This window comes from Watersipora subatra, chromosome 4 (genome assembly GCF_963576615.1).
Source record: "Watersipora subatra chromosome 4, tzWatSuba1.1, whole genome shotgun sequence".
In the NCBI taxonomy this organism is placed as follows: domain Eukaryota; kingdom Metazoa; phylum Bryozoa; class Gymnolaemata; order Cheilostomatida; family Watersiporidae; genus Watersipora; species Watersipora subatra.
Genome location: NC_088711.1, coordinates 32,715,395 through 32,736,935, shown reverse-complemented (window position 1 = coordinate 32,736,935; position 21,541 = coordinate 32,715,395). Strand labels below are relative to the sequence as shown.

At 35.3% G+C, this 21,541-nt stretch overlaps 1 protein-coding gene across 1 annotated transcript; it reads right to left on the bottom strand.

The window, feature by feature from the left end:
• Positions 1-143: 143 nt before the first annotated feature.
• On the bottom strand, positions 144-20,897 carry LOC137393408 (glycolipid transfer protein-like). Its single transcript, XM_068079955.1, has 8 exons — positions 20,639-20,897; positions 18,504-18,626; positions 13,221-13,340; positions 11,072-11,157; positions 5,637-5,692; positions 3,537-3,667; positions 1,646-1,775; positions 144-1,164 (listed from the first exon to the last, which is right to left on the bottom strand). Exons 1-8 carry the CDS (start codon positions 20,731-20,733, stop codon positions 967-969), a joined length of 939 nt encoding a protein of 312 aa, XP_067936056.1. The 5' UTR covers positions 20,734-20,897; the 3' UTR covers positions 144-966.
• Positions 20,898-21,541: the final 644 nt, after the last annotated feature.

Here is a 21,541-nt window from a genome sequence, read left to right as displayed (position 1 = left end):
TCACAGTTGCACAAACCGTCTGTATACTGAGTAAACTGGCAAACCGCTCCTCTAAAAACTATCAGCAGGTTTAAGCAGGATATTTATTTATGAGGTAACATCTCACAACCTAAAACATTAAAACTCAACATAAAAGCATCGTGAACATACGCAGAACGCAATCCTGCATTAGTGTTTATTCAATAGTAATCCAACGTGAATTCACAGTGTAATATCAGTCAAGCAAACTCAATGTGATTAACAATCTATGTATAGAAAATTATTTTGCATTGCTTTTCCATAGAGTAGGGCATAGACTCGAGACGTGTTACACAACAATAACAATGTATCTGAAGGCGATGTGACTAGACAGAAGCGTCTATAGAAAAATAGTGAGCTCCAGCAGCACAAACAAATAAAAACAAATGCTAATACAATAAAACAAGCATCTATTGTTTTGTCACCTGCTACTATAATCAATCCTTCAACATAAAATGTTGGAATATACTTCTATATGAAACATTCCAACAACTTTAATATAATCATAAAATTTTAGCAAAACATCATCATAGAAAAGGTGAGCACAACATCTCAACATGCATAAACATCTGAAATTCTTGGAATTGCATTGGTAATAAGTGTGAAATAGACATAGAGATACCACATAGCAAAAGTCAATAAACCAAACCGGGTGGCTGTAAGCATATCCTTAAATGCAGTTGTTCCTTTAATGCTACGAATTGACGGATTCAAGCCGTTACTGCTTGATTTATGCTGACATTTCTAAATATTGTTTTCTAAATTATGGGTAAAAACTTAGGCTATAGAAATGTAGAACGCTGTTATAAAATCCACATTAAAATAAAAGTGGTTATGTAAATATTTCGAACAGTAAATATTACTGTTCACATATTTATTATGTGAATAGCCCAAATTTCACACCCACCCAGTTGCTCCTGAGTCGCTACGAAAACAAAAAGTCATCTATTATCTTTCTTTCATAAGAACAATGTCATAAAGCGCTAAAAGTTTGCGAATATTTTCACAGACAGCGACTAGACCTTCATTGTAGGCAGCGACGCTATCATATAGACAGACGTTATATCCATGCTTGTTCTTATCTTTCTCGGTCATTGCCAGGGCAGCCATTACAGACTCCTTGCTAGGCACTGCCGGTGATATCATCTGTAATTACCATTCAACAAGCATTACTAATACATGTAGTATAATAGTCTTATCTAAGCAAAGAGGAGACAACTACCAAGTGTAAATAAACCAACGATATGACCTCATGCAGTTGATTAGTGTATTGTGGTGCAGAATCTCTCAGACCAAGATCAAGGCAACAATTGGTTATTTACAATTTTTATTAGCTGAAAATTTTTATGGTGAAAACAATTATTTTGTTCTCATATTTAATAAGTAGAGACATCTCCGATAGCGTAATATTTTAATGCGCAAAATATAAACACAGAATAACGAGTACAGCAGAATAAAATAATACACTCATTGACAGCCATGCTGACAACAACTATAACTCTAAACGTTTCTTCCCATTGTCTGTAGTGAGGTACCCCATACAAACAAGGCAACGCATTCCACATACATATAAATGAACTATTACTGATCATATTTATACTAAATAACATATTAATTTAAAACTTACAGTAAACATTGATCTCACAAAAAAGTTGTGGTACTGCTTCAGGGTCGACTCATAAGCGAGGGAAACAATCTTGGAAAAGTTCTCTTCTGTTTTAATGTGCTTGAACATTTCTGTCATAAATAATATGCTCCTGTAAAAATGGAAATATTAAATACTTCAGTCATTCCATCTCACGGTTACCAAACATTAATGCTTGGACTGTTGCGGACTTTGACTAAACACATTTAGTAAATCACATCTCTAAGCTTTCAGCCAAACATTGTGGGAATGGACTTCCTGTAGGCTCAGATATTCAAAAGTAAACAAAACCTTTTCATAAAGTCAGTTGCATATATAATTAGATAAAAGTAAGAGATTATTTTTATTTTCAAAATCCTAAAACTTTAAAACGTCAATTTGAGATGTTTCATTTAACCTTTACTTTGTTCCATTTGAAGATATTTGTTGGCTGTTTGAAAGAGATTTTATGAGTACGTGCTCTATAAATTGTATTAATAAGAGAGCAGCAAGTCTTATTGTAAATATGCAGAAAAATTAAATTCATCTTAAACAACAAAATGAGCTCGCTTGGTCGCAACCACAAAACCACAACTAAGCAATTATAGATGAAGCTCGTAGACTAACATCCTGAAGGCAACCTTATCTTAGTCTGTGCTGCTGACGATAGTTCAAACTTGTCTTCTCTTGCAAATTATTAGTGACAAAACTCATTTTGTTCTTACAATTCCAAGATAGAGAAACCTTAGCCCAATATTTTGTTATATGGAATAAGCGCATGTCGGAGTTGTTGTAAAACAAGAATTCCAATTTTATTTTATTTTTTGAAGTTTCAAATGTAAACCAAAATGTAGAAGTTATCCTAATAAATCTATAAAGCTATTCATGACAATTTATAACAAGGAGCAGTCTCTAGGTAGATCTAATTCTTCTTTGAACTCCAATGTTGATACCTTTGACCCTGGTCTATCAGAAAAAAGAGACACATCAAGAGTATCTAATTATATAAAGACAGGTAGTTAGCTAATTCTGTTATAAGTACAATCATCTTTGACAATATTTGCTCTTTAACACAATCATTTTTATAATTAGTAGTAGAGGTTACAGTAACTATTAGTAGTAGAGGTTACAGTAACTATTAGTAGTAGAGGTTACAGCTACTATTAGTAGTAGAGGTTACAGTAACTATTAGTAGTAGAGGTTACAGTAACTATTAGTAGTAGAGATTACAGTAACTATTAGTAGTAGAGGTTACAGCTACTATTAGTAGTAGAGGTTACAGTAACTATTAGTAGTAGAGGTTGCAGTAACTATTAGTAGTAGAGCTTACAGTAACTATTAGTAGTAGAGGTTACAGTAACTATTAGTAGAAAAGGTTACAGTAACTATTAGTAGTAGAGGTTACAGTAACTATTAGTAGTAGAGGTTACAGCTACTATTAGTAGTAGAGGTTATAGCAACTATTAGTAGTAGAGGTTGCAGTAACTATTAGTAGTAGAGGTTACAGTAACTATTAGTAATAGAGGTTACAGCAACTATTAGTAGTAGAGGTTACAGCAACTGTTAGTAGTAGAGGTTGCAGTAACTATTAGTAGTAGAGGTTACAGCAACTGTTAGTAGTAGAGGTTGCAGTAACTATTAGTAATAGAGGTTACAGCAACTATTAGTAGTAGAGGTTACAGCAACTATTAGTAGTAGAGGTTACAGCAACTGTTAGTAGTAGAGGTTACAGCAACTGTTAGTAGTAGAGGTTACAGCAACTGTTAGTACTATGACAAGAATACTACTACTAACTATTACGCCTAAGCAACAACTACGAAAAGAACTAAAAACAGAAATCTATATGAAGCAATTTTAAAATTCACATTAACACAGCGAGGTGTGATTACTGCACCTGCCAAGCCAGAGAATAGAGTCTGTTACGGAATAACTTTTTTTGTGAGTGCCGGCAGAAGCCTCCTCCTCTACAATCGCAGCTAGAAGAGAGTACTTGTCTGGATCTTTATCATACTTATCTTTTATTACCTGCAATGGAACTACACCTTATCACCTGCAATAGAACTACACCTGATCACCTGCAATGGAACTACACCTTATCACCTGCAATGGAACTACACCTTATCACCTGCAATAGAACTACACCTTATCACCTGCAATGGAACTACACCTTATCACCTGCAATGGAACTACACCTTATCACCTGCAATAGAACTACACCTTATCACCTGCAATAGAACTACACCTTATCACCTGCAATGGAACTACACCTTATCACCTGCAATAGAACTACACCTTATCACCTGCAATGGAACTACACCTTATCACCTGCAATGGAACTACACCTTATCACCTGCAATGGAACTACACATTATCACCTGCAATGGAACTACACCTTATCACCTGCAATGGAACTACACCTTATCACCTGCAATGGAACTACACCTTATCACCTGCAATGGAACTACACCTTATCACCTGCAATAGAACTACACCTTATCACCTGCAATAGAACTACACCTTATCACCTGCAATGGAACTACACCTTATCACCTGCAATAGAACTACACCTTATCACCTGCAATGGAACTACACCTTATCACCTGCAATGGAACTACACCTTATCACCTGCAATGGAACTACACATTATCACCTGCAATGGAACTACACCTTATCACCTGCAATGGAACTACACCTTATCACCTGCAAATGACTCGCCCATCGAGTATAAAAGCCATATCGTCATATGCTTAAAGCCTGAGTTGTATTCTCCAACATTCTATGCAAAACTTTGACTGTAAAAGTCATCTTGAAGATATGAGGGTCAATGAGTGAATGGAAACGTAGTTCAGCAACTTTTGAATTTATGTAAAAGCCAAATTGAGATTTTCTTCTTTGGTTTGCATGTCTGAGTTGCGGCATGTTTCATATGAGTGTATAAAATGAAAACTTGACAAACAGTTCATTTCCACTAGTTACATACTATAGCAAACATTGAAAACTTCTGAATGAGTTTTTAATATTCAAAGAAGTTCATTGAAGTCTAAATTAGAAAACAGGTAGCGTTAGACGTTGCAGATTTTTGAACTACTACAATGACAATACAATACTTCTGGCAATGATACGCAGCGGTGCATAATAGACTCAAATTCCTTATATAAGCACACTTCAATTGTTGGGTTAGACAATGGGGCACTCACATTTATGTTGCTATGGTAAGATTTGTTTTTGGGGCGATACTGCCGTAAAGGTTGATGAGAAATGCCTCGAACACGACCAACGACGCAGTAATAATACATGTACGTCATAATACGTTGCGCATAGCACGAACGCCTAGTATGCTATATTTATGACAATAGTTCACTTTTCTCATTGACCTGAGAGTCTACTCGTGCGAAAAGCATGCTCAGCAATAGTAAATCTGTCCACGAAGAAATTATTCCCAATTACCATGAAGTTGTCTGTATATAATCATGTTTACGAAATGTGTAAATCATTGCACGAGTGAAAAAAACGGTTTATAAACAGTGGCAGGTAGTGTAGCTGCCATTGGGTAAGTTGACTAATTAGTCAATCACAAAAATAGCAAATTGGCTAATTTGAGTAACTTAGGCTAGTAACTTAAGCTTGTCTAAACATTACTATAATAGGAGCCACGAAGCCAGCTTGTAAACGTTGGGCGTAGGTTATACGTAATGATCTCTCACGCAATCAATCATGATCTTCAAGCGTACCAGCAATAACCATTAGTATGTTCACAAGAGCATCAAGTGTGCATGTTTCAACTGGGGTAATGAGTATGTGCACAATTATTCAATTGTATGGTAATATAGCCACTTGGTCTAGTAAGTACGTCTGACTGCAAATCCAGAAAAGTGCAATGTTTTTGACCTTTTCCATCACAGGTCAAAAACATTTTGGTTAATTTGATCGATTGGTCATATGATGACTGTATCAACATTTTATAAAATTCCTGCATCAGACATGTAAGACTGACCTTTATATTCTTTGTCAATTCGTGTTCCATCGGTGACAGAGCTTTTCCAAGACGATCTGAAATACAAATAATGACAATCACAGAAGTGCAAGGTTAACCACAAAACAAAATATTACTGCATTAACAGCTGCAGATAACATTACAGATTGGTGTTTGAATAATATTTTTGTGTGCTTTTAACCAGATACCAGGTGTAATGAAATTAAATACGTGTATTATTTCTAGCCATTTCTTAAAAAATATTTCTAGTAAACATCAGCCCCAGACTTCTTTGTTTTCAAGGTATAATAGATAATTACCTCAACAGATGTGTCACGACTATAAAACAGGTACATTTTTAATAAATACTAATGCTTTTTCCAGTCTTTGGCTGTTGGGATGAATAAGCTTGAGAGCTGCTGCTGCGGGCGTTGGAGCGCGTTCCATTAGCGATTGGCGTGGCTGGGACTACGACTAATTTAGGGTCCGAGATGTGCACTAATTTTGTCTAACTTTTTTGCATTCTCGGTTCATCTTGGTCAACTGTCTTCTCTAGAACTGGTCAGTAGAGCAGCAGTCTTTGTCCTGAGCAGTATGGCTCAATAAGCTCACCATTATTGGTGATAAAGTTTCTAAGTTTATAAAGTTGTTCTTTTAAAAGTTCTCAAGTCTACAATATTTTCAAGTCTATTTTACCAAGACAAGCCACGGAAGGCAACAAGGTCAGTTTTTGCCTATTAATTTGTGCATTTTACTTTTAGCAAACTGTTAAACTTTTACACACATAAGGATTTGTTACATTCACTGTCTATTTCTCATTTTATGTTTATTTCACAATTTATGGCTAATTCTATACATTTGATTTGCCTCTAAAACATTTGAATCAATTTGTATATTTTACACTGTTATTAATAATTGCAACTGTTTTATATTAATGTACATGTCATGCAATTTGCATTGCAGACTTCACGTTGAGCCAGTTGGGTTAAATAAAGTCTCATGAACCACAACTACTCATCAGTAAAGCTAGCTCTCCATTACGGCTTGTCGCCCTAGATAGCGCCTGTCGCTACACCAGGTTTTATCAACATTCTCATGTCAAAAAAATTGACAAAGATTCTAAAATATCAACCGGAAACAGCTGTGAGGCTGTATAATCATTGTAAAGCTTTAGTTTTATAATCATGTTATCTAAAGGTTGTTCCTTCAAAATCCTTATTCATCAAAGCAGAGCGTGCGTTAATAGGTTTTAATTGGATGAATTCCGAGAATAATTAACTTTTACAGACAATTGTTTAAATTACCCAATTGAGTGAAGGAAGAATTGGTGTACAGTAGACGCTGCTACAGTTATAATCCGTTCCAGGAACATTTACGTAGGGATTTTATGTTATAGGAACTTTAAAATACATGTAAATATCCTAATCTGTTCCAAGCTCTTTCCAAACTCATCCTTTTTGGCCATACACAAAGAAAAACTAAACTTGACTTTTTTAATTTGTTCTCACGTAACTGTAATGTTATTAGTTTGCATCGACAAATTTTCACCTTCTGATCAACTTCCCTGGTTTAATAGACTCTGATTGCGGTAATATTACTATAAAGTTGATGAGAAACGCACATATTCGACATCCAATTTTGATTTGTTTATTTTTTCCGGACAGCAAAGTCTATTCTGGAAAGTAAAATGAATAACAAATATTTTATACGCCTACAATAAAGCAAAACTAAAATATATTTTACTATGAAAAGGGCAGTGTTTACCTGTTCGTCGTGTATCTGTGTATCTAGGGGGTCATGGTTAGGATAAAAGATAACTTTTGGCGATACTCCCAACTCGTGACATTCAGATTAGTAGACTGACGTTGTAACCCTAGCACCAATCAATCGCCTTTCTAAGTATTTATTAACAATTGAGCAGCTACCTATTTTCTGTTTTGTCGACACATCTGACGATCTATCATGACGAACTAGAATGTCATAGAAGTTGTATATATAATAGATATAACGCTATACATCCACTGTCTTTTTTCACAATTGCGGCGAGATATGTTACCATTAAAATCTAATTTGAAAAGTTGTTCCCACTTGATACTTTACGTTATATGGAATTTTTTACGTAATACATAGCAAAAACTTTGCATAATTTTTTTACGCTATCTGGAATTTATGTTATAGGAGGTGTAAGTCTACTGTAATTCAATGATCACTGCTCAAAAGTTAATACAGGACATAAGAATGCGCCCCAGATTTTTTCCGTATTATTGGAATCTGCTTTAACCTTGCGATGTGATTATCTGTCATGTTGGGTAACCATACCAGCAAATCAAGGCACACTAGATGGTGATTATCTGCCATGTTGGGTAACCATACCAACATAGCAAGGCAGACTAGATGGTGATTATCTGTCATGTTGGGTAACTATACCAACATAGCAAGGCAGACTAGATGGTGATTATCTGCCATGTTGGGTAACCATACCAACATAGCAAGGCAGACTAGATGGTGATTATCTGTCATGTTGGGTAACTATACCAACATAGCAAGGCAGACTAGATTGTGATTATCTGTCATGTTGGGTAACCATACCAACATAGCAAGGCAGACTAGATTGTGATTATCTGTCATGTTGGGTAACCATACCAACATAGCAAGGCAGACTAGATTGTGATTATCTGTCATGTTGGGTAACCATACCAACATAGCAAGGCAGACTAGATTGGGGGAAATGTTTAAGAATGGCAGCAAACACGAGTGCTTTTGTTTCATGCTCACACATTGGCTAATCCCTAGTGTTGGCGTGTAATTGCTAAGTCTGGTGTTTGGCTGCAAAATGACTGCCTGTCATCATAACTTGTAGCTTGCATCGAGAGGGTTCTAGTCTTCAAAACTGTTTTTCGTTTATTCAATGTCAAAATAATTACTGAGAAACGAAATATAATGATTATATTGGTTTAACTTAATATAACTTTGTCAGTCAAAATATTGTCAATTCTCTTTTAAACCAGTTGCACTTTATTTGTAGAATTTATTATCAGCCGTGACACTTTTCCTTCGGTAGGAACGTTTGAACGATGAACTATGAACGATAACGCAGGATGAGAGATAGTTTGACCTTTGACATCCTAGATAACTGACGGCCTCGATAGCCAAATTGTTTATCTGAATACATGTTTTGGCCATCATGTGCTGAACTAGATTCGGCCATGCGTTCATTTGTTTACCAGATCTTATCTAAAGTGAACATTTGTCTTCTTGCTCACAGACAGCAGTGCTCAACTACACAAAGGCTCAGGCTTAATACACAAGAATCTACATTCAACCTACTGAGATAAAATGGTGTGATTAAATAACATATATTGGAACAGCCATAGATATATAAACCTTTATATATCTATGGGTTTATATATCTATGGGAACAGCCAACCAAATGACTGAAGCAAGTGTTTAGATCGAAGTATTTCAAGTCTATCAACTCCTATTTGCCCTCGCTTAAATATCAACTATAACATAGAAGGTCTATTGAAAACTACATCTAGCTATATCATAGTGGGTCTATTGAATACTGTACATCTAGCTACATCATAGTGGGTCTATTGAATACTGTACATCTAGCTATATCATAGTGGGTCTATTGAATACTGTACATCTAGCTACATCATAGTGGGTCTATTGAATACTGTACATCTAGCTACATCATAATGGGTCTATTGAATACTGTACATCTAGCTATATCATAATGGGTCTATTGAATACTGTACATCTAGCTATATCATAGTGGGTCTATTGAATACTGTACATCTAGCTATATCATAGTCGGTCTATTGAATCCTGTACACCTAGCTATATCATAGTGGGTCTATTGAATACTGTACATCTAGCTATATCATAGCCGGTCTATTGAATCCTGTACAACTAGCTATATCATAGTCAGTCTATTGAATACTGTACATCTAGCTATATCATAGTGGGTCTATTGAATCCTGTACATCTAGCTATATCATAGTGGGTCTATTGAATACTGTACAACTAGCTATATCATAGTGGGTCTATTGAATACTGTACAACTAGCTATATCATAGTCAGTCTATTGAATACTGTACATCTAGCTATATCATAGTGGGTCTTTTAAATTCTGTACACCTAGCTATATCATAGTGGGTCTTTTAAATTCTGTACACCTAGCTATATCATAGTGGGTCTTTTAAATTCTGTACACCTATATGTTGTTCAAATTAGCACCATGCATGTTGGTGACAATAATTTCCTGTTAGCTTAGATGGCAGTTTGAACTAGCTTCGAAGGCTATTTAGATGTTACATGTAGATGTCTGGGTTCTAGACATACTCGCCTTTGAGCTATCATACCTGGCCTTTGACGCATTCTATAAGTTGGTGATTGGATAGAAACACACAATGAACATGATTTCAGGTTTTCTGTGGCTACTCTTGGAAGGAATTCATGACAAAATGTTGAAAAAAATATTTACCCTGCATTTAGCATGTAGTACGCGATAAGCATTCGTTTAGTCTCACGCATATCGATGAACTCTGAGCTATCTTCTACTTATCACTTTCAGTGATATGTGACTGATAGTGATTACTCTATAGATGACAATTGTTAGCACAGGCTAACCTCATTTCAGTGATATGTGACTGATAGTGATTACTCTATAGATGACAATTGTTAGCACAGGCTAACCTCATTTCAGTGATATGTGACTGATAGTGATTACTCTATAGATGACAATTGTCAGCACAGGCTAACCTCATTTCTGATAAGTACAAGACAAGCAGGCCTTTAGCCTCATAAAGTTGTTATAAAGATCTCAGTGGTACTGATGCTTATGCAGTGAATATCTATTAACAATGAAACATGCCTGACTAAAGCCTGGTTCCCATATCAATTGCAGGAACCCGGCGGTAATCTTGCGCAGGAAAACACTTGCGAAGCTAGGCTCGGCGGCTTCTGCTCACATAAAGCCGCATCACTAATAATGGCACAAAAATGTTTGCTCGCCATGCCGTTTCGAAAATGCTGACTTCCACCTGTACAGTGCATTTCGAGAAGGCTTTGCCTGCGGCTCTTCGCGAAAGTTAAACAACGCTGAACTCTTGCGCTGTATCGCCACAACTACCGGAGATACTCGGCACGTAGGTTCACATTTCACAGCTGATAGCTCTGCGGTGCTGTCGCCGGTGCTTGCTGCGTATATGGGAACCAGGCTTGATCATGGTAGTAATCACGACTAGTGGCTACTCAAGTTAAGGTAAAATCACCATATTCCTCCTAAAATCGTGACTTGAATTGACTGGAATTCAAATGCATCACGCTTACATGTTTGATTACTCCCTTTGGCAACCAAACTGTACCTTGAATACAAATATTCTATCTGTACGCATTTAACAAGGAAGACGTTATCTTCCATATTTCGTTGCTTTTATTGATTTTCTTACCAAATATGGTTGCCAGATCACGGCAGCAGTCAAGGAATTCTTTCGTTTTAGTTGGCCGGTCCAGAGGTCCAAGCATATCAGTAAAGCTTCAAGAAGACACAGGTAAACCATGAATTACTTTACAAATTTCAAACAAAGATATAAGAGATGAATAATATTGCATACACTAACAAATATATAAAGGATGAATAATATTGCATACACTAACAAAGATATGAAAGACAAATAATATTGCATACACTAACGAAGATATAAAAGACAAATAATATTGCATACACTAACGAAGATATAAAAGACAAATAATATTGCATACACTAACCTTAATGTTTATTATCAAGCATGAGCTGATTTAAAACAAATTCTCGCTAACGAGGTAGCAGTGCTCGGAGTTGTGACACTTTTACAATATTAGGGATTGTATCATGGATGTATTTTTAGCAAATTGATGATAGCAATGTGGTGAATGAATCATGAATATACCATGACCTCTTTTACATTATTCTTATTTTTCATGTTCATTCTATTATTAGAAAAAGAGTAGACAACTGATTGTCTAGTATTTTACCATATACGTAGTTATATCGTATAGTCTGCCAAACTTTAGTACCGTACATGTAGCCAACAGGAAGTGCAAGTACGAAGGAAATATAGACTTTCCTTATATAATTACCAAAGACCTCTATTTGAATGCCACCTCTATTTGAACGCCACCCTAATTGAATGCCACCCTAATTGAACGCCACCCTTTAATTGAACGCCACTTCCATTTGCCCGCTACTTTGATCTTTAGGAACTCATAACAGAAAGTGATCAATAGAAAAGTGTCCACAAAATAGTACTAGTAATGACTTGGTTACATCGATAACAATTAATTATTTCATTGTTGCTGTAGTGGTTGCTTTTAGCGACGGTATAACTGAGAAGGTCGATCATCACAATCATCAGGACAACACTCTGATTCGAAGTCCCTAAGCTCTAAATCCTATCTAGTATTTTCAGATTCAGTCATAATGTAGTTTACTATCCGACCAGAAGACTTTAAAGGGTTTTGATGAACGATGAGAATACTCTTCAGTAATACTGTACGACGTAATAGCAGCCAATGTTATGGCGTATTCTAACTTTAAAACGTCAAAAATGTCTTTACAACTTCAAAGCTTTATGGACTTTTCTTCAAAACTTTAAAACGACACCATCGAAATAGTTAATAATAGTCTTCTGTTTAACTTGGTTTGATAAGTTTGTGTATTTGAAAGACAGTTTGGCAAAAATGCTGAGGCCAATGGCATTAATGTCGATCCACCCAAAAGAGAGTTCGAAATATCGGCGACATTAGCATTGCTTTGCCAGTAAAAGGTTTAAATTTATCTGCCCAAAATTCTGACAAGCTAGTTGAAAAATACAGTGCCACCCTTTATTAGAACATCATCTCTAATGAAATTCCACTATAGGGGAAGGGTTATAAATAGAGCGCCATGGCGCTCAAATAGAAGTTTTACGGTATATTAGTGAATAAACAGAAAAAACACATACATGCGCGGTTTCTAGTAACGTGCACAAAGGGCTTTTACACACAAGTTACATCTCAGAATTGATGAATATAAAGCTGCCTTTAGGTACATAGGCAGCAACCAGCTGCTAATGCTGCCATGTTTATAGGACTACATGGGCACACTTTCAAACAACTCAGCTAGTAGCTAGAGCAGAGCAATGTGATATTTGTCATCAACAGGGTGATTAAGTATACAGTTTATGCAATAAACAAGTAAATAGGTCAGGATCTCATCTAACTGAAGACCAAGTTCTCATTACAACATCTCAACAACTTTGTGTAAGTTATATTCTGCTCCTGCCAATCTTATCAAGGTCACATTCCGCAGTCCATCACGCATATTTCATATCTACATTGTACTTTGATTCTCATATCAGATTTCTATAGTTTGCAAAAGAAAAGCCATAGAAATACATGCTGCAGATAAGGCCTAAAGCAAGGGCGGATGTCAGCCCACCCGTCCAGTTCAAATTAAAGAGGCATCCTATTTACAGCTTGTCGATAATACCAATCGCAAGCTATCAAAATTAATGTCAAATTCATTATATTCTGTGGGTGGGTTAAAAGGTTGCCATGTCATCTGACACTTTAACTGACCTGTGTTTCATGTCTGTGAAGAAGTTATGTATACCTTCTTTGGAGCAACTGGCAACTCGCATCTTAATAGTTGTACTCCTTTCCACATTTTCAGTCTCAACTTCTAGTTTCTCGACTTTCCTAAGAAAAAGTGGGCAATATATTATATTTCGTATTGCATCACACAATTTACAGAGAAATAATATAAAAACAACTAAAATTATAAATTATTAATTTTACTGATGATTAGTCAGTAGGTCTGTAGGCCCTATTTTAAAGATGGATATAATTTTATAATGAAAATAAATTATAAATAGCAAATGTTAGTATAAAACAAAATCATTTTCAACTAAGTCTTATTGCTTCTTCCAGATGCATAAACACCACTGAAAATATAATAGCATAACTCAGTGTGGGTGAAGCAGACCTCCTAAAATTGGCGAACTTAATTCAGGGGACTTGTGTTAATATCGTTTGCAGCGAATTGCATTATTTTTGGGTGAGCTGTTGGGTAGTAGGGTTTGTTTGGATTATATGTTTATAAACAACGGTGTTTGACTGTTTTTATTGTGTTTGACAACGGTGTTTGACTGTTTGTATTGTGTTTGACAACAGTGTTTGACTGTTTGTATTGTGTTTGACAACAGTGTTTGACTGTTTGTATTGAGTTTGACAACGGTGTTTAACTGTTTGTATTGTGTTTGACAACAGCGTTTGACTGTTTGTATTGTGTTTGACAAAAATATTTTACTGTCTGTATTGTGTTTGACAACAGTGTTTGACTGTCTGCATTGTGTTTGACAAAAACGACACAACAACAATCATTTCACTGCTCTGCTACCGCACACACCTAGCCTGTCTTGACAAGCTGTTGTTTTTGCGTAGTTGTCCCCCCGTCAAGCGGCGAGCAACAACAGCTTGTCACAAGACGTACTGCACCTGATGCATCAGCTGCACTTATAGGGAGTTGTTCTCTTCCGTCTACGCGGTTGGGCCGCGATGTTATGTTGGTCGCTCCATTGGTAATCATAACGGATTTCACGCAAAAATTTATGTAGAAAAAAACAAGATTACAACGTTTAACCAAAGACCAGTTTCTGTGATAAACTTTAGTAAAACTTAAGAATAAAATAAACTCAAAATAAAATCCATAAGAACAAATAAAATTGACTGACACAGAAAGAGAAATAAAACTGACTGAGCGCACAAATAACGACATGTTTAGTCGCTGTTGTTGCCTAAGTTCTCAAATTCTAATAAAGTTTACTGCAGAGAGGGGTTGCCAGTTAAACGTTCTTATCGTAATTTTTCTACATAAATTTTTGCGTGAAATCCGTTATGATTACCAATGGAGCGACCGGAATAACATCGCAGCCAAGCCGCGTAGACGGAAGAGAACAACTCTTTATAAGTGCAGCTGATGCATCAGGTGCAGTACGTCTTGTGACAAGCTGTTGTTGTTCGCCGCTCGATGGGGGGACAACTACGCAAAAACAATAGCTTGTCAAGACAGGCTATCACACACCCAACTCTGTTCGCCTCACCATTCTAACCTTTAAGACCTGTAACGGAACATACATGTAACCACAGTACACAATTCATTTGCAGACTCATTTGGATTTGAACCCGGAACCTCTGTAGGACAGTACAGTACAGTACAGAATCTGTAGGACAGCACACTAACCACTACACCACAGCCGCTCAATGGTAGCCGTGGAATAAATAGCCACTATATTATTACTAGACTATATTATTGTAGCACACTATGGCTTGTAAGCTTCAAATTAAAAACAAAGATTACAGTCAGCAAAAGGCTGCAGCTAAAGCCTGGTTCACACTATATCATCGTATGTCAACATTTTCCTTTCAGTGTTCATCTTTGATTATGTGAACTGTACACCGATGGCATCAAAGAAGCAACAAGAAGGATACATCGGGAAAGTTTGACAGCTGTATACATTTCCAACATATCGGCATCGCTTCATCGATGCCATCGATGACATTTCGCCGAGAATCGACGACCGCCTTTACAAAGTGAACCATTTCGTCGATAGTAATTCGCGGTCGCGGATAGCATGATTTCTTTACTTCCATTTATGATAATTGCTGGGAGACTAGTATTTGATTCGAGGCAAAAACAAAATAGTTTCTTCATAAAAATTTAAAAAGAAAAATGAGAATACTATGTCACGGAGTATTTGCTGATTCAAACACGGATGGGTTTGTGATAGTGTGAACATTGTTACCATCAACGATCACCGATGTATTGTGGCATAAATGCCGAGATACGGCGATAAGTCTAAACCAGCCTTACGAGGTCAGCAGTAGGGATGGCATTTGTAGTTTAGAAAGATGTGATCGACTATCGTTGGAGTTTTCCCACCAATAGTGATAGCTATCGCATTATCAATGAGCAGACAGAATTCACCGATAGTTATCGCGTGACTTGGCAGCTGGTAAAACTATCATATTATCGAGAAGATAACTTCACTAGCCAGATGACCATACGCGCGTGAAAAGATCGAAGATTGTGGGAAGCGATGGGAAAAAGAAAAGCTGCAGAAAAAAATCTGTAGAAGAAACAACAAAAACTATCTGCAAAACTATCGGGTTATATTCTTTTTTATTATTCGATAACGATATATAAGTTTTGGATGTTTTGATAGACTAAAAATAGGCAACATATTCATACCGAGAAGACAACTACCGACTATCGCAGTCGATTATCCAGCTATCGTCAACCTTAGGCAGCAGCTCATCTGGAGAGTGGTCGCGGATAATGATGCAGTTATTGAAAAACTGATAGAGATCAACCAAAGACAAAATTTTAAGTGTGAATTTCTTTCTTGAAGATGAGATCTATGAAAAGGCTACAAAGTATCTTGGAGTATTAGGTCAACGGTGAAAATGTCAATCTAATAGTAAAATTGCAACAATCAAAAGAAAGAAGTGGAAACTCTCAGATGGAAAGCTGCCCACCCAAGACAACAAGGAAGTTGTGTCTAAAGGTCAGCTGCATGATACTTTGTATCTTGGTCACAAAATAGTAGGTCATAGAGGTAGAGACATAACAACTAGATGGACAATGGACAATTATTCAGATGTTACCAGATATGTCATAACCACTTTTATAGGAATCTGTATAATACACTCCCAGCATAAAACCATAACCTCACTAGTCAAGCCAGTGGTAGCGCCCTTATCAAGTAAAGGTTTCCTAAATCTCCTGGAGATAGATTTAATGGATTCTCTCAACTTGCCGTGTGACTGCTCAACACTGCTGCATACATGGGCGTTAAATGTAACCAATCATCATACAACATATATTCCACTTTATCCCATGCAGTGCTGAAGAGGTGTTGTGAGTACTACAGGGATACTGCTGGCTGTTTGGGTATCCTAAGAAAACCTTATGTGACGGCAAAGAGTTTAAAAACAAGCTTTTAGACCATTTCCCATGAGAAAATAGCATTACTATTATAGTGCGCGGGATTACAAACTGTCAGACTAGTCTAAACTTTTGGACTAGTCCACATTTTTCAGACTAGACAACAAATTTGTACTACAGCATATATACAGCATATATACAGGATATATACAGGATATAAACAGCATATATACAGCATATATACAGCATATATACAGCATATATACAGCATATATACAGCATATATACAGCATATATACAGCATATATACAGCATATATACAGGATATATACAGGATATAAACAGCATATATACAGCATATATACAGCATATATACAGCATATATACAGCATATATACAGCATATATACAGCATATATACAGCATATATACAGCATATATACAGCATATATACAGCATATATACAGCATATATACAGCATATATACAGCATATATACAGCATATATACAGCATATATACAGCATATATACAGCATATATACAGCATATATACAGCATATATACAGCATATATACAGCATATATACAGGATATATACAGCATATATACAGAATATGTTGTAATATTGTATAGCAGTTCGAATTCTAGCCTCACATTCTCAGATTTTTGTGTAGTTCCATAAAAAATGGTAAAAAACAGTTTGCGTTTGATTCTGAAAAAGATGAAAATAAAGTAATACACAAATGCACTCTGGCAAAGTAGAGTCAGTATTTCGTAAACTACAAGTACAATGAGCACGGCTACACGCAGTAGACGCTCCTGTAACATTACGTTCCTCTCCTATCACATAAATTCCACTTAATGTAACAAAATTATGCAGCTTTTGCTTCATATTTAAATAAACTTTATTTAACGTAAAGCGTTAAGTCTTCGAATTCGATTTGAATAACAAAAATCTCATAGCCTTAAAATGTAATTTTCTCTTTTGTCCCACTTTGGAGAGAAAGCGACGTATACACTATTATATATACTAGTACCCTCATAGTCTTGTTTGACTACAGTCTGTGCTGTTTTGTACTACTATTTTACAGTAAATTAAAAAGTCAAGTCTAGGTTTTTCTTTTTGGAAGGGCCAAAGTGGTGTGTTTGGAAAGATCTTAAAACTGATTAGACAACTCCCTGTATTTTACTGATCATATGACATAAAACTCCCTATAACTTGAACGTTCAAGAAACAGATTACCTACAGTACATACGTACAACTGTACATATGTACAGTTGTACATATGTACAACTGTTGAATACTAAGACAGTGAGTGCGAGTTGGAATCAAGCCTCATCGAGTTCCTTCAGCTTATATCGAGGTTCTACCATTTCAGAACTTTTGTTCATCATGAGAAGCAAAAAAGTCTGGAGCATTTCGTTAGCACTCGGTTTTGTTCAAGATTGTTCGAGACATTGAAAAACTGAGGTTGAACTGCATAAATGGCCTGTGGACCACACATGCTGGATATCGGGTTACATTCTTATCATTGTTGTTAAATATGGACGCCAGATGAGCTAATGAGAAGGTTTTTTTGTATTGCTGAGAACAGAGCCAGCTATCTAACTGGTGAGAGAATGAGGGAACCACGGGAGGCTTTCTCCAGGTGAAAAAGAAGTGTTCTGTTTCACCTTTCCTGTTTCCACTCTGACTAAAAGCACCAATTTCTGACCCAAATAGAAAAGTCACTGATATAACACTACTTTTTAGTGTAAAAAACAAGAGATTGACCCATAATGCCAAAAAGTTATTCTGAGACAGCCCTGCGTCATTGATGTTAGCTTAAGAGCACATGCAAGACATTCCTAACAAAAGCTCAAGTAGATATTTGCTGCAGTCCCCTAAAATGCTCCTCGTAATAATGCATATTATTACCGGTGAATTGGTGTACCATCTTGAGTCTGTTTGACATCAATTACTTCATATGTTACATCTGTGCCATGAACTGGGACTACGTCATGATGCCTTTTGCCAATCTCAAAATTCTTGTCCGGATCTCTACATTAAGAAAAACTATAACTATTTGTAATTTCGTTTTGCTAGTATGAAGAAAAGTTATAGCTAATTATTGCAATACAAAAAAGTTAAAAAAAGTTAATAATAAATTTTAATATTTAAAGATGAACTAACACAAAAATGTTGTAGATTTTATTTTAAAAATGTTTACCATTCGTGGTTGTTTTTGATGCTTGAGGTGATCTAATAGCCAGGATGTTTCAAGATTAAAATCGATAAAACCTCATCAAGATTAGAATGCTCAGAGCAATCGAAAATGCAAATATGATGTCAATAAACACCAAGATCGAAAGAAGAAACGCACGTAATGCTTCAACTTGAATACAATAGCCGATATCAACTATGGCAACGATACCAACTAGTCGATTCACACATTTTTATTCTGAGTATTTTAAATGCAATCAAGTTTTATTGATTATAATCTAGATACATTCTAGCAATGCGATTACATTACATGCCAAACATCAAAAACAAGCGTAAATGATAAAAAATACCGAAACTTTCTGATTGAATCTACGAAAAACTGTGTAAGTTCATCTTTAATATTCAATGATTATGTTTTATTATCCACATGTATACTCTATAGTATACTCTATATTCTATAGTATACTCTATATTCTATAGTATACTCTATAGTATACTCTATATTCTATAGTATACTCTATATTCTATAGTATACTCTATATTCTATAGTATACTCTATAGTATACTCTATATTCTATAGTATATTCTATAGTTTACTCTATAGTATACTCTATATTCTATAGTAAACTCTATATTCTATAGTATACTCTATAGTATACTCTATATTATATAGTAAACTCTATATTCTATAGTATACTCTATAGTATACTCTATACTCCATAGTATACTCTATATTCTATAGTATACTCTATAGTATACTCTATATTCTATAGTATACTCTATAGTATACTCTATATTATATAGTATACTTTATATTCTATAGTATACTCTATAGTATACTCTATATTCTATAGTATATTCTATAGTATACTCTATATTCTATAGTATACTCTATAGTATACTCTATAGTATACTCTATAGAGTATACTATATAGTTATAGTATATTCTATAGTATATTCTATAGTATACTCTATATTCTATAGTATACTCTATAGTATACTCTATAGTATACTCTATAGAGTATACTATATAGTTATAGTATATTCTATCATGTTTACTAAATACACTTACTCTACTAGTTATAGTATACACTATCATGTTTATTAAATACACTTACACTACTAGTTATAGTATAATCTATCATGTTTACTAAATACACTTACACTACTAGTTATAGTATAATCTATCATGTTTACTAAATACACTTACACTACTAGTTATAGTATACTCTATCAAGTTTACTAAATACACTTACACTACTAGTTATAGTATACTCTATCATGTTTACTAAATACACTTACACTACTAGTTATAGTATGGTCTATCACATTTTCTTACATTATTGTCTTGACTGAAAAGTAAAAGTGCTTAAATCAGAGCGTGAAATCACATTTTGGGTTAAAAGATCCGTAGACATCGATAAGGACTCTTCTGTAACATTTGCTTGATGTGCTATGATAATAGTCTCATCGCTAGTGCCTTTTATGACAATTGAAAATTGTTATGTTAGATACTTCAGTTGACATCTTAAAGATAGTTACTGACATGTTTAGATTGCTTGCTCCTTATGAATGGCAATAGATCTGTTTCTATTGGCAACTTGCTATAGATACTTTAAATCTAACGTCACTAAACAACTTAAGTTTGCTGTAGCACAGGAAGTGAGCTGCTGCTAAGGTGTAGCACATACAGATAAAATAACAGGAACTGCTTTCAAGGGCCAAATTAACTAGCTAAGATTTCATGCTTACAGTCCAATACGCTTGAGAATCGGTTATAGACGAACAATTTCATAATTTGATCCATTTAAAATGTCAGTAAAGCTTGTTGGTGATAGGATTTTACTCACCTGCGGCCACCAGGAATATGGTACAGACAAAGGGTTAGTAGTACGAGCGAGCTAGTAGCAGCTACTATTCGAGCACATGTTGATTTGGTAACCATGTTGTTCTTTAATACTCAGTGCTGCATGATTAGGCGACTCAGTTTTGTTGTCCTCTAATGAAACCTCTTATTAATGGAGATGAATGAAGTGGCGCACACTGTCTTCGCCCTATACAGCTATCTGACCGTATAGCGAGGATATCGGGGAAGATGTAGATAAGATAAGAGACGCAGTGATATGAGTACTCGATGACCGCAAGACAGCTGTGGCCTGTCTAAACAGTGATCTCCCGGATAGACCTGCTGTAGGAAAACTTCAAGATTGATCCATCTGACTGAAGTCTAAATAATGGCAACTTGTAACAGAGTTGTCTGCTTTTAATTCAAAATATCTCAAGTAGACAACTCTTCAGCTATTGTATTATTTGCAGGATTTTTATGATTCTAGTCAAATAGCAAAATAATTAAAATAACACATTAATTAGAAATTTAAGGTAAAAACTGTAATAATAGCTAATTTTTAAATAACATTCATTGTATATTGTTTAAATATTAACAAGCTCCTGAAGATTCTTATAAAATCTAACGTGTATTCATTTCATACAGTGTATTAATAAAACAGCTTTAGAAAATCTTTCATATTAACAACAAAATTAGAGAGCAAAATCAAAAGAAGTTTTCAAATGTAAAAAAGGGTATAACAACACAATACAATGTGGGATTGCAAAATGTCCTAGTAGCGAATAAGGAAGGAATGTAATTATGAAAAAATGTACAGATCTTTCCTTTTAAAACGAATATGAGCTGAACAGCATATTAAGGAGTGTGTCTGAAATTCCACATGTGATACTCATCCATTCTTTCTTCT

Bases quoted from the DNA above. Each gene is read 5' to 3' on its own strand.
- LOC137393408 (XM_068079955.1), bottom strand. From the start codon at position 20,733: ATGGTTACCAAATCAACATGTGCTCGAATAGTAGCTGCTACTAGCTCG. The intron at 18,627-20,638 runs GTGAGTAAAATC...TTCTTAATGTAG, and splicing joins CATATTCCTGGTGGCCGCAG to AGATCCGGACAAGAATTTTG. The intron at 1,776-3,536 runs GTGCAGTAATCA...CCATTTTTACAG, and splicing joins TCTATTCTCTGGCTTGGCAG to GAGCATATTATTTATGACAG.